The sequence below is a fragment of the Lampris incognitus genome, chromosome 10 (assembly GCF_029633865.1).
Source record: "Lampris incognitus isolate fLamInc1 chromosome 10, fLamInc1.hap2, whole genome shotgun sequence".
Classification (NCBI taxonomy): Eukaryota; Metazoa; Chordata; class Actinopteri; order Lampriformes; family Lampridae; genus Lampris; species Lampris incognitus.
The window spans coordinates 22,895,188-22,909,668 of NC_079220.1; the positions used below are offsets into that span (position 1 = coordinate 22,895,188).

At 45.1% G+C, this 14,481-nt stretch overlaps 1 protein-coding gene across 3 annotated transcripts; it reads left to right on the forward strand.

Moving 5' to 3' along the window:
- The first annotated feature begins 4,431 nt into the window (after window positions 1-4,431).
- Window positions 4,432-14,374, forward strand: LOC130118886 (hemoglobin cathodic subunit beta-like). Of its 3 annotated transcripts, XM_056287166.1 has the most exons (5): window positions 4,433-4,646; window positions 4,949-5,031; window positions 12,167-12,264; window positions 12,379-12,601; window positions 14,190-14,374. In XM_056287166.1, the coding sequence occupies exons 3-5, from the start codon at window positions 12,173-12,175 to the stop codon at window positions 14,316-14,318; spliced, it is 444 nt and encodes a 147-aa protein (XP_056143141.1). In that variant the 5' UTR covers window positions 4,433-4,646; window positions 4,949-5,031; window positions 12,167-12,172; the 3' UTR covers window positions 14,319-14,374. The 3 variants fall into 3 exon arrangements, with proteins under 3 accessions (XP_056143143.1, XP_056143141.1, XP_056143140.1); XM_056287168.1 differs by lacking the exon at window positions 4,949-5,031 and having other exon boundaries at window positions 4,432-4,646; XM_056287165.1 differs by lacking the exon at window positions 4,433-4,646 and having other exon boundaries at window positions 4,855-5,031.
- The last annotated feature ends 107 nt before the right edge of the window (window positions 14,375-14,481 follow it).

A 14,481-nucleotide genomic window follows, 5' to 3' on the forward strand; every position in this document is an offset into this window, starting at 1 on the left:
CTCTTAAAAAACATTTCTACGTGATTTGGGATCATTTTAATGCAAAAAATGTAGTCGTTTTTTCACCTTTTTCAATAATTTCATCTTTACTTCATTGGCAATCAACTATGGCCCCGAGTTATGACATCAGCCAATATGCCATTCTTTTCACCAAACAGTATACTCATTCCACAGAAAAAATTATAAAAATCCAACCAAAATCGTTGGTTCTGTGATGATTTTACTACTACATGCTGGGGTCCAGTCCCATACAGCATCCTTTCGTAGCAGCTGGCGCAGAGGGGCCGTTGAGTCGGAGTAGTGTGGCATGAAACGGAGATAGTAGGCAGCCATCCCCAGAAAAGAGGACAGCTGGGACGGTGACTGTGGGTCCGGCAGGGACAGATTGGCCTCCATGTGGGACATGATTGGGGTGATACCCCTTGGAGAGCCGGAAACCCAGGAAATCGACCTCCTTGGCACTAAACACACTTCTCAGTGTTCAGTGTGACCCCGTGTTACTTGAAGCGCTGGAAGACCTGTTCCAGGTGAGCATCGTGCAGTGTGGCAGAGGGTGCGTGTACCACCACGTCGTCCAGGTAGATGGCGACCCCCTGAATGCCAGCTAGGATGAGTGACATTAATTTCTGAAAATAGCTTGGGGCTGATGACAGCCCGAAAGCCATGCGCTTGTATCTGAACACCCCCACATGTGAGACGAAAGCTGTGAGATCCATGCTGGCCGGTGCTAGGGGAACCTGCAGGTAGCCATGGCGTAAATCCATTTTGCTGAAAACTGTGGAGCCATGGAAATGGCTACTCAGCTCCTCAGCCTGTGGGGAGGGGGTATTTGTCGGGGATGATGGCTTTGTTGACGTCCGTCAGAGCCACGCAGAGGCGAAGTCCACCACCCCGCTTCTTGGCTATCACCAGGTTGGAAATCCAGGGTGAGGCATTAACTGGTTTGATGATGTCCTCCTTCACCAGGAGGTGTATCTCCTCTTCCACCCTATCCTGAAGGGCCAGGGGAATGTGTCCACAGTAGGCTGGTGCACAAACCCAGACATGCAGCCCAGTCCTCTGAATAGTTCTGGGTAACGTTCGGGCCTGGAGGCGGAGACCTGCAGGACACGCAGTCCCACAGCGTCAGTCAGTGTAAAGCCCAGGCATGGAACAAGTCTAGCCCCATGATGTTAGCCCCTATCTGTGTGATGTAGAACCTGGTTTCAGGAACATAGCAATGGCATACTTTGTAAAGTGGTCTGTGATCACCAGAATATCCTTGGTGTTGTGACTATCTGGGTCCAGAGACAGGAAGTCCATAAAGACCAATTCCATTGGTCTGCTGGTTTGAATGTTGACCAAAGGAGCTGCCTTCTCTGGTTGCCTTTCTTCATATACACCTTCCACAGGTTTTGACCTTGTTTTCTACTTCAAGTGCCACCTTTGGCCACTAAAACATTGATCTCACCAACTCAAGGGTGCGTTCCACTCCCATATGACCCACGTCATTATGGAGACTTTGCGGGACTGACTGCCTTAATGCTTGGGGAAGGACAAGTTGACTTACTGGTCGATTGTCGCATTGACATCTCCTATATAACAGGTTATCTGTTAACTCCAGACTACTCCATTCCTTCAGCATTAAGCTTAGCTCATTTGATTCAGCCTTGAGACTGGCAGGAGGCTGTTCTCCTGACTCCATCAGGTTTATGACTTTACTGATGCTTGGATCAGCTTTTTGAAGCTTGACTAAATATTCATCACTGTATTTAGGGACTGTGATGAGACCATCTTGAAACTCCTCCTCCACAAACATGGCTGGGATAGCCTCAGTGTGTATTGCTACAGATTCAACAAAGTAGAGAGAAGGTGGGTTTCCACAGACTGGGCTAACAGTATGCTTCTGACAGGTGGCTTTAACTACTTCCGCAGAAAAGGGACTGTCTTCTGCTGGTATCAGGTGATGAGAAGCAAAATGATTAATCCTGGCACTCTCCTCCTGTGAGATGCTATCATTTGCTAGTGCACCATGGGATCGCCTTGAAAGACAATCGGCATCCTGATTTTGCTTACCAGCTTGGTACTTGATGTCAAAACTGAATGTAGAAAGGGCAGCTAACCAACGAATGCTTGCAGCATCCAGTTTTGCTGTTGTGAGTACATATCTCAACGGATTGTTGTCTGTTACGGCAGTGAAGGTGTTTCCATACAAGTAGTCATGGAACTTCTCTGTTATAGCCCATTTCAAAGCTAGAAATTCCACTTTGTGAGCTGGGTATTGAGCTTCACTGCATGACAATCCTCTACTTGCGCAAGCAATAACACGACTCTCTCCATCTTGTTCTTGATACAATGCCATCCCCAATCCTGTAGTACTGGCATCCGTATGGAGGATGTGTGGTAACTTCGGGTTGGCAAATCCCAGAACTGGGAGTGATGTCAGCCTATCTATGATAAGGTCAAATGGTTGCTGACAGGCAGATGTCCAGCGTTCAGCGAAAGGCTCCTTGGGGTTGAAGTACTTGCCATCCTCTTTGTTACCCTACTTCCTTTCCGAGAGGGTGGATAACCAGAGGTGAGATTGGTAAGGGTCTTAACAATCCTCGAGTAGTTCTGCACAAACCTTTGGTAATAACTGGAGAACCCAAGAAAAGACTTGAGCTCCTTTATGTTTGGGGCCTTGGCCAGGTCTTTAATGCTCTTCTCCACAATGGTCCAGTTCAACGTCCGTATTTCTGCTGATGCTGCACCTGTCAATCTCCCACTCCATCCTACACTCACCCGTGAAGAAGACCCCAAGATACTTCTATTCCTTCGCTTGAGGTAACAACTCATCCCCAACCCGGAGGGAGCAATCCACCATTTTTCAGTAGGGAACCATGACCTCAGACTTGGAGGTGCTGACTCTCATTTCGGCCATTTCACACTTAGCTACAAACCACCCCAGTGCACGCTGGAGGTCGCGTTCTGATGAAGCCAACAAAACCACGTCATCTGCAAAGAACAGAGATGCAATTCTGAGGTTCCAAAAATGGACACACTCCTCAACTTGGCTGTGCCTTGAGATCCTGTCCATGAATATCACAAACAGAATTGGGAGACAAGGGACAACCTTGGCGGAGTCAGACATTATACAAGGACCGGATGGCTTGTAGCAACTTCCCCGGTACCCCATACTCCCGCAGTACCCCCCTCCACAGAATGCCCCAGTGTACATGGTCTTAAGCCTTCTCCAAGTCCACAAAACACATGTAGACTGGCTGATCAAACTCCCATCCAGGGACGCAACGAGGGGGGTGCAGAGGGTGCAAATTTATAAATATTGAATTTTAATAAACAAATAGGTCTATAACCAGAAATTGTTTACTGTACAATGTACTTTTGGCGCCCCCACCTGTGTGCATTTCACCCTCTGCACAACCCCCCCCCCCCCCGTTGCGCCCCTGCATGCCCCCTTCAGCACTTCCACAAGGATAAAGAGTTGGTCCGTTGTTCCACGGCCAGGACAGAATCCCCTATTGTTGCTGCTGGATCTGACGTTCGACAATCGGTCGGTGCCTCCTTTCCAGCACCCTATGGTAGACTTTCCCAGGGAGGCTGAGCAATGTGATGCCCGATAATTGGAGCACACCCTCCGGTACCACTTTTAAATATGATAATCACCACCCCAGTCTGCCGTTCCACAGGTACTGTCCTCGACCTCCACGTGACACTGAACTAAGACAGCCCAACAATGTCCAGAGCCTTCAGCATCTCAGGGCGAATCTCATCCACACCCGGCGCCTTGCCACCGAGGAGCTTCTTAACTACCTCAGAGACCTCTGCCAGGGATAAGGGTGGGATTTCTCCTGAGTCTTTAGACTCTACCTCCTGCACTGAGGATGTGTTAGCCAGGCTCAGGAGCTCCTCAAAGTGTTCTTTCCACCACTCGACATCATCCACAGTCCGAGTCAACAGTTCCCCTCCCCTGCTGAACACAACCTGAGTCAAGCCCTGCTTTCCCTTCCTGAGATGCCGGATGGTCTTGAGGCCAACCAAAAGTCCTCCTCCATAACCTTGCCGAATTCTTCCCACACCCGAGTTTTTGCTTCCACGACCACAGAAGCTGCAGCCCTTCTGGCCTCCTGATACCTTTCTGCTGCTTCAGGAGACCCCTGGGCCAACCAAGCCCAAAAGGCCTCCTCCTTCAGCCTGACGGCTTCCCTCACTGCCAGTGTCGACCAGTGGGTTCTTAGGTTGCCACCTCGACAGGCACCGATGACCACAGCTCCTGCCTGCCGCATCTGCAATAGAGACTTTGAACATGGTCCACTCAGACGCCATGTCCCCAGCCTCCCTCTGAATACACGAGAACTTCTTCTGGAGGTGGGAGTTGAAGACCTCACAGACAGGGGCCTTTGCCAAGCGTTCCCAGTTCACCCTCACTACACATTTAGGTTCGCCAGGTCTGTCCGGCAGCCTTCTCTGCTATCTGATCCAACTCACGACCAGGTGGTGATCAGCTGACAGCTCTGCTCCTCTCTTCAGCCGAGTGTCCTAAACATATGGCCACAGATCTGATGATATGTCCACAAAGTCTATCATCGATTTCGCCCTAAGATGTTCTGGTAATAAATACACTTATGAACAACCTCATTAAGAGAGAAATAATCATCAAAAATTAGGTGAGTATGAATATACCTCTTTAAAATAATTGTTTTATATTCTGCAATTTATGTGGCCTGAAATGATGGAAATCAGGCTCCCAGCTGACCTGTATTTCTAGTAAGCAGAAGGAAATATTTCCCTTTGCTAATCAGTAATAAGTGAAATCTAAAGGGTGTAGGGGGAAAACGGTGTTGAACTAACTGAAGTGTTTCACACAGAACTGACTAGGGGTGTGCTGTATTCAAATAGAAACTGTATAACGGGTATGCAACTATTACATTTGTTAAGCGATAGCTAAGTTTTGAGCAGTATACCATAGACTTCAACAGAGCAGGAACCACAAACCGGGACCCAACAGAACCTGGAGTGTCCTAAAAGAATCCTCCTGACATCGGCAGCAAGGTGAGCTGGATTATGAGGGATACCTGCTATAGACTCTTGTACATCACTCTGCTAAATGAAAAAATTAAATCTGCAAGAATTTATCACATTCTTAGGTAGACATGGGGGCTTCATTGTCTCCCATTTTAATTCCAATTGTTAATACACAACCCTTTATATATAGATGTTCCCAAGGGAAAAGCTTGTTTTATGAATCTGCATGCAGCCAAGCAGCCATGATCGGTTTGTAAGAAATTTCAGTAATCCACTTCCCATTTTAAAAAAAAGAAAAAGAAAAAGTTACAGAACAATCAAAATGACACTTGTGATTGAATGAAAACAAATAATGGCTAAGGGTGGAACCTCTAAGCATTATTTTTCGAACTTTGGGGAATTATTATTTCAGTGAAAACGTTAATTTTGACTGAATGTTAAGTTTGCATTTCTTGAAGAAACGTCTTAAAAATGGAGAATAGAATTATTTGTTTTCAGATCATCCTCCTTTCCTAGAGGGTTGTGGTTTTATTGACACATCAAATGTTTACAGATACTACAATCATAAAAAGAAAACTGAGGCTTAAAAACGTGAATTTTCTTGATATAAATGGGTGCGGCCATCTGAATTTAGAGATAAAAGAAGCAGCAAAACATACTGTGCCCGATGACTTAACGTTTCTGACATGCTACCAAGAATTGAACATCACCTTCCACTAACAAGAGGACATTTGCCTTATTTCTATTTTGAGCAGGTCTGAAAGGGTCGTAAAATTCAAAGCCCACATGAATTAATCCTCCCTTTGTTTTGTTGATGTTTGAGACTGATTTAACATTATATTTCACATCGATTCACAGATGTGCCTTTGACCATGGGCTTGGGAAAGTAAATGCTTATAAGAGGGAAATGTTGTCATACTGCTAGCAACATTTTACTTTTTTAAGTTTATATTCTTTTGCCTTTACTCCATGGGAGCACAGCCCCCTTGTGTCAGCCCCCATCTTGCTCACCTGTTTCCAAGCACCGATCAGTAACTATATCAATTATTGACCATCAACTGCCTTTGGCATTACTCATCAATTATTTTTTAGGATACCTCTTTAGTCAGTATAGTATTAGGCTGTGTCTGTGGCTGCTAGTGTCAGGGACTACATATCTTGTAAGTGGCATAAAATAGCTCAGAAACTGACGGGTTAATGTTAACCGCTCTGATATTCAGCTTAAACAATGTTTTGATTTTATAAAATGATGCTAACGCAAGATAGTTTGCAGCAGGTTGCCTCCAATCTTTTGGTAGCCAACAGCCATGGAAAGGTTTGGAAATTGGAAAGGGTGTTGGCAGCCTGTGTATATTTGTAAGGTATAAATTGATTCCAGATTAATGTAACTATTAAAGAGACTGTTCTACTCATATTACTTAGTGTTATTATTCTCTATCTTTAGTGGTAACGACACCATTTGTTAAAGTGTGTTGTTTCCTTCTACTAATGAGACTTTACAACTCGTTTCAACCCCACTGGGCTATAAACCTTAATAACTTCGGCACGTAAGGTTATACATCATGCTCGGTCCGTTATTCAAGGTGCAACAACATAAATGACCTCTGTGGAAACAAGGAACTAAACAATGGTTCCTAACAATAGTTCCTATTGTTACATCCTTTCTCTTTTCAGAGTTTCTTCTTTTTTAGAACCGTTAATACATTTTTTAACTGTCTATCGCTGTAAACAATAAAATATAAACAAAACTCTTTGCTACTAACAGTGCACGAATATCAACATTCAAAATGTTTTTCATATTAACAATGACATGTATTTATCAGTTACTTATAGCTCCTAATGAAAATGATCATTATCAACTGCTGTGTATCAAAGTGCTATGGCTTCTCTTCACAGTTTAACACAACCAATGTTTAAATGAATACCTGAACTTGCAGATAACCAGGTGAACAAGAACATATGTACACAACATTTGTGATTCACTTTTTTTTTTCATTCATGCCCCCCCAAAAGTCCATTAGTGCTACAGATCCATTCATCTGTGTGAGGTCACAAAGTCTTTGTATCGCTGCGGCTGCACCACAGAGCGGCCTGATCTGGTGGTAACAGGGTTGGCCCTGTCACCAGTGTCCTTGGTTTTGTGTCCTGCTAAGACACTGCGAGAAGGAACACTCTCTGAACGTCTGGGTTCAACTCTCTCTAGCTGACTGGGGCTGCTGATCTCCATGTCCATAGTGTCAGTGAAGATTGCTCCTGGTGCATGCCTGAGGTGTCTGCGATTTCTCCTGATGACGCCACCCGTGTGCAGCTGGACCTCATAGGATCTCCTGTCGACCGGCCTCAGCACCTTGCCCACTCTCCAGCCAGTATGGGGTGCGAGAGGCTGAACTCTCACACATTCACCTGGCGCAAGTGTGTCCAAGTCTTTAGCCGACCTGTCGTAGTATGCCCTCTGCCGTTGTTGGTTATTTTGTAAATCCTGTTTCACCTGCACAACTTTCGGCTGTAACAGGCTTGCCTTGGTTGGCAGTAGTGTTTTGGTACGGCGACTGAGCAGCCGCTGTGCTGGTGTGGTATCAGTACCCTGTGATGGTGTGTTGCGGTGGTCCAGAAGGGCGAGATAAGGATCCTGTCCAGCAGCCTTGGCTTTGAGCAAGAGTCTTTTTGCTGTCTTAACGGCTGACTCAGCTTTGCCGTTGCTTTGCGGGTAACCTGGTGATGAGGTTTTATGTTGAAATCCCCACAGTCGACTGAACTTCTGGAATTCTTGTGACGAATGCTGTGGGCCACTGTCCGAGATTACAATATCTGGGATACCTTGGTGGGCAAAATTAGCTTTCAGCTTCCGTATCACTGTGGTTGACTTGGTATCTGCCAGGTAATCTATTTCCCAAAAATTTGAGAAAAAATCAACAATTATGAGGTAGTCTTTGTTGTCAAACATGAACAGATCCGTGCCCACCTTTGCCCACGGCCTGCTTGGCACATCATGTGACATTAGTGTTTCTTTTTGTTGCTTAATGTCCATTGATCTGCAGATGTCACACTTTGCTATATATGATTTTATTTGGTCGTTCATGCCCTGCCAATAGACACACTCCCTAGCCCTCCGTAGGCATCCTTCCACACCCAGATGTGATGCGTGTAGGCGGCAAGTGATGTCTTTCCTCAATGCATCAGGGATGACAGTGCGCTCACTCCTGAACAGTATTCCATCTTGGTGTCTTAACTCCTCTTGGAATGAGAAGTAAGGCTTGATTTCCCTTGGTGTTTTTGACTTATCATCAGGCCATCCTTGCTGCATCATTTTGATGAGAAGCTGCAGTGTTTCATCCTCTTTTGTGGCAGATCGTATATCATGTAGCCTGTCTGCTGCGATAGGTAAGTGTTGTGCCATGTTGACAGTCTCTAGTTCTGCATCCGGTGCACTCTCAGGAAGATAAGCTCTGCTCAGAGTGTCTGCTAGCAGCATGTCTCTACCTGGCACATATACTACATCTAGATCCTACTTTTGTATGCGCAGCATCATTCCCTGCAGCCTTTTGGGTGCACTCAGTAGAGGTTTTCTCACTACTGTTTCCAACGGCTTGTGATCACTTTGCACCGTCACTTTTCGGCCGTATGTGCACTGGTGAAATCTTTCCATGCTAAAAACCATTGCTAAGAACTCCTTTTCTATTTGTGCATACCCACGCTCTGTCTGAGTGAGTGCTCTGCTTGCAAATGCTATTGGCTTATCCATCTGCATGAGTGCTGCGCCTAAGCCTGTGTCTGAAGCGTCACACTGCACTGTGAGTTCCTCATCTGGGTTGTAATATTTCAGTACTGGGACCTTTGCTATAGTCTCTTTCAATTTGAGGAAAGCCTCCTCGTGCTGTGCTGTCCAGTTCCACTCCCTGTTTTTGTGTGTCAAATCTCTCAACACTATGCACTGGTCTGAGAGGTGGGGACAAAACTTGGCTAGATAATTTACCATACCTAGCAGCCTTTGCACTCCTTTCACATCAGTCGGTGCCGGCATCTTCTCAACGGCACGCACTTTCTCTGGATCCGCCCTGAGTCCATCAGCCGTCAGGCGATGTCCAATGTATGTGGTCTCCTTTTGTCTCAGCTTGAATTTGTCTTTGTTCAGCTTGATGTTCTTTTGTCTGCATCTTTCAAGAAACAGTCTCAGTTTTCCGTCATGGTCACGCTCAGCTTCCTCCTGTGTTTCCCCTTGGCCTGTGATCAGTACATCGTCAGCTATAATGTACAAGCCCGGTACACCGTCCAGCGCTTGTGTGAGCTTTCTCTGAAAGATTTCTGGGGCCAGACTTATCCCCATTGGCATCCTCAGCCACCTGTAACGTCCGAATGGAGTGGCAAATGTTAAATAGCTGGACTCCTCCTCCAGCTGCACATGCCAGAATCCACTCTTGACATCACACACTGTGAGCACTTTTGCTTTTGACAAGTCCGGTAAAATGTCCTCAATGGTTGGCAGTGGGAAGTGACTGCGCTTTAGAGCTTTGTTCAAAGGCTTGGGATCGATAAACACTCTTGGTTTCCCACTTGGTTTCTGTACCACCACCATTGCACTGATCCAATCTATACTGCATTCCACAGGTGTTATGATCCCTCTTTGCTGTAGGTCCTGTAGCTCGTCCTTCAGTGGTTTCATTATGGCGACTGGGACCTGCCTCTTTGGCAGCTGTACTGGTTTCACTGTGCTGTCCACCTCTATTTTGTATTTTCCCTCGAGGCTGCCATTGCCAATGAACACATCAGCATACTCATCTTTAATTTGTCCCATTGTCCTGTTGTTGTTTCTGTTGTGACAATACTGTATTGTCATGATGTTTTCATATTGCACTTTTATCAATTTCATGGCCTCACTGGCTCTCCTACCCAGCAGAGGCACTGTACCGGCTGCATTCACCACCTGGAACTCTAAGCGATATAGCTTGTTGTTTCTCGGGTTTCTTATTTTCACTTTACATTTTCCCAGTGGTTTTAATTTAGTTTTATTGTACATTACTAGTACACTCTTCGTGTGTTCTAATTTGGCATCTGGATTCAGCAGGTTAATTGGGATGATATTGCAACTGGCACCACAGTCTATTTGGAATTTGACCATGTCCTTGCCTAGAAGCATGCCAGCATAGAGAAGCTGAGTTTTCTTCATTTTCTCAGTTTCTTTTACATCCTCTACAGTCTCTGTATGCACATCTTTCCCTGTGTCAGTCTCTACTGCATCTACAGTTTTTGTCTCAGTTTCAGTGACACAGGTGATAATATCTTCATATTCATCACTCTCAGATTCAGTTGTTATTTTACTCACATATTTCTTTTTCCCTAGTTCCGGTTTTGCTCTGCATTTTGCTGCAGTGGTTCTCTCTTCCACACTTTGTGCATTTCTTCCCAAACGCTGCGCACTTTTGTTTACTTTTCTCATGCATTTTTCCACAATATCTGCACTCCACAGTGTTGCTCGTCTGTTTCCGATACTGTGCTCCTTGCACAGCATGTACCTCTTCCACCATCGATCCCGAGATGGTTTTCACATTGTCCTTTGAGAGCTCAGCGGCTCCGCACAGCTGCAAACATGTGTCCAGTGCCAAGTTTTTCTCTCGGAGCAGTCTTTCTCTTATGATTGTGTTGTTACCTCCACACACAATCCGATCCCGAATGAGCGAGTCTCTCACTGTCCCAAAGTTGCATGTTCTTGCCAACACTCTCAGTTCCATGACATAATGGTCTATATTTTCACTGGTGCCCTGGTTTCTTGTAAAAAAAACGATAACGTTCCACAGTCTCGTTAACGCTGGGGTCGCAGTGATCATCAAACTTCTTGATAACGTCATCTAACTTCCATGCATCCTTAGGTGTGTCGCCCAGTAACGTGTTCATAAGTTCCCCGCCGCTCTTCCCGACAAGATAGCTGAACAGTTTCACCTTCTGTTTGTCATCGGCGTCAGCCAAGGCTAAATCCACATACAGAGCAAACTCGTCCCTCCAGGCCTTCCATGTCTTCGAACGGTTGCTTGAGTCCAGACATAACGTTTGCGGTGGTTTTAGCCCATCCATGTCACACGGCAGTCTCACACTAGCAGCTAATGCTAACATATACTGAACGTTGTTTAGTAACACTAACTGCTCTCCCGCTCCTAGAAAACTTTTCCGCACCAAACTTCAAACCGAGTCGTCCGCCGCTGCCACCATGTTAAAGTGTTGTTTCCTTCTACTAATGAGACTTTACAAATCGTTTCAACCCCACTGGGCTATAAACTTTAATAATAACTTCGGCACGTAAGGTTATACATCATGCTCGGTCCGTTATTCAAGGTGCAACAACATAAAGGACCTCTGTGGAAACATGGAACTAAACAATGGTCCCTAACAATAGTTCCTATTGTTACACCATCGATACAGATACACAGGATAGTGCACAGAAAGATTTTATTCTCATCAGCTGTAGTTTTGCACACTGTCAACAGTTATCTAGAATTACTTTTGTAACCGGTTCTTTGTAACCCCTGCTGCTGGATAACTTTGGATTTGTAATGAGATGCCGTATGATATACCAGTTGTGACAACTCAAATGCCGTTAATGATATATCCCTCTCTCCACTTCCGCTAACTCCCGTGTTAACGTGTGCATTCGGGATTTCATTCATTGGTGAGGTGCGTTTGTTTGGATTCACTGAGCAAGTAGTTTTTTTGAGTAGTTTCACTGACGAGTCAGATGCTGCCCAGAGTTTATTGTGCCCCACCAGGCTTTCCGTGCCAGAGAAGTCACTGCTCTCAAGGCTGGTGGAGTCGTGTCTTTGAAGCCGGAAGACAAATTTGAGAAATAGGTAGACCAAAGTGGACGCCACGATGACTTGATCAGCCATCCCAGTTACCAGCGCAGGTCTCAGGACTTAAACAAACCAGGGCTTGCTGGTTCAGTGTGTGTGTGTGTGTGTGTGTCGGGGGGAGGGAGGAGGGGGGGAATGGGCGGAGACAGAACAGGCAAATGCTGCCGCATCATTATATTTGATGTTAGAATTTTAAAAAAATTATCTATTTATTTTCTAGCCTATTTGAGTTTCCTACGCCAGCCTGGAATAATCAGAAGAACCAATCAATCAGGTCGCCTTTCAGAGTTTGTTTTACACTGATACTGTGATTTTTACCCCAGACAGGCATGGTTAGGTGGACGGACAGCGAGCGCAGCACCATCATCAGTATTTGGAGCAGAGTTAATGTGGATGATGTCGGACCGCAAGCCCTGGCAAGGTGGGCCTGTTATCAAAACAAAGTAGACACGAGTATGCCTTTCAGCTAGGCTGCGAAGTGAGATTACTGAAGTTACGTTGGTAACGTTTTCGTCTTTCTGTGAAACCCCAACAGGGTCCTGATCGTCTACCCCTGGACAGAGCGGTATTTTAGTGCTTTCGGAAACATTTCCGACGCGGACGCCCTTCTGAAGAACGCCCGAGTGGCCGCGCATGGCAAAGTGCTGCTGAGGGCACTTGGAGAGGGCGTGAGGCACATGGACAACATCAAGAACTTCTACGCCCCCCTCGGCAGGCAACACCGCGAGGAATTCAGCGTGGATCCGGACACCTTCAGGGTATAGACATTTTAACACGGTGCAGATAAAAAAAATAAATACAAAATCTATTAACGGATATCTGATAGACTACATAATATCTGCTATCTGATAGACTACGCAGGAGACGGGAAGAAATGGAAACGGATGATCCGCTGTGGCGACCCCTAACGGGAGCAGCCGAAAGTACTAGTAGTAGTAGTAGTAGTAGACTACATAATAATATCTATTCATCCGTTCATTATCCAAACCGCTTATCCTGCTCTCAGGGTTGTGGGTATGCTGGAGCCTATCCCAGCAGTCCTGTCCAGGGTGTATCCCCGCCTGCCGCCATAATAATAAATGTTTAAATTTAACAATCCGCTATCTATAAATCAATCACTATCTATTGCTACTACTACCTAAACCTATCTACTATGCTGTCTACTAAAACATCCATCCATCCATTATCCAAACTGCTTGTCCTGCTCAGGGTCACTGGGCGGCCTTATCTACTAAAACAACGTTCTACTACTGGCTACTATCCATAAATCAACCGACTGTCCCCTATTACTATCTGCTACTATCTTAAACGAATTAAATACCACTTTCTAATTTCTATATATTGTCATGCCGGGAGCAGGGACCCAAATGCAGGCAGCGGACACAGACTAGGCTAGAACAATGTTTTAGTTAAACCAATGAAGTTAGAGACAACAAGTTAGGCTCGAGACAAGACGGGACGCATCCTGCTACCAAAAGCCAATATGACGATCTGACAATGCGCCAAGGCAACCAGGGGGAATATATAACTGCTGGAATGCCGGTCAGGGAAATGGAGAATAGATGAGCAGGGCAGGACAGGGCAAGAACAGGGTCGCTAATCAGGGAATGGGGAACAGGTGAGCAAAGCAGGGGCAGAAATGGCAAGCCAAATCAGGGAATGGGAAACAGCTGAGCCTAGCTGATCCAGACCAGACAAGCATGACACGTATTAATTACAATCTATTATCTACTGTAAACTACTAATAAGACACGTTAGTCCCTAGCTGACGGGTCTGACCCTTTAGCCGAGCGGTTAGTGATGTCGCCTTGTGGTGCAGTACACGCCGTATCCAATCCCGCACCGGGCAAAAAAATAACCGGTTATACTACTATCTATGAATTTATACACCTAATGAATTATTATTTTCAACTATCAGAACCTACTATCTACAAGCTACTACATATATACTCTAACACCTATAGACATTAATCTACTAGGTACTACTAATACTATGGACTATCTCTATAAACTACCACTATCTATAAATTAATCTACTATAAATTCCACTGTTTTCTACCACTAGCTAATGACATACATAATTAACTTTGTTAAAAGAAACATTCAATGGTAGGGAATGTGCTCAACAAATAAGGAGCAAAATAATCCAGTGATTCCTGTCTCATGAAGAATTTACTTGACTCATTGGATTATATATATATATATATATATATATATATATATATATATATATATATACACACACACACATACATACACACACACACACACACGCACACACACACATATACATATTGGTAGGCTACTTAAAAAAGTGTAATATTCTCATTCTGCTTTGACCCACAGCTGTTTGCGGACTGCCTGACGATCGTCATGGCCAGCAAACTCAGCGGTGCCCTCTCTCCTCAGGCACAGGCAACCTGGCAGAAGTTTCTAACGGCTGTGGTTGAGGCTCTGGGTAGCCAGTACGTCTGAAGAGCATTTCTGACACTGAAACAATAAAATACATAAATCAAATCATATTAACACTATCTGAGTTGTCCAATTAATCCTCAAATTATCTTTTTTACATCAAAATATTGTCAGTCAGTCATCTTTACTGATCACATGCACATGGTATACATGGGCAGTGAGTGTC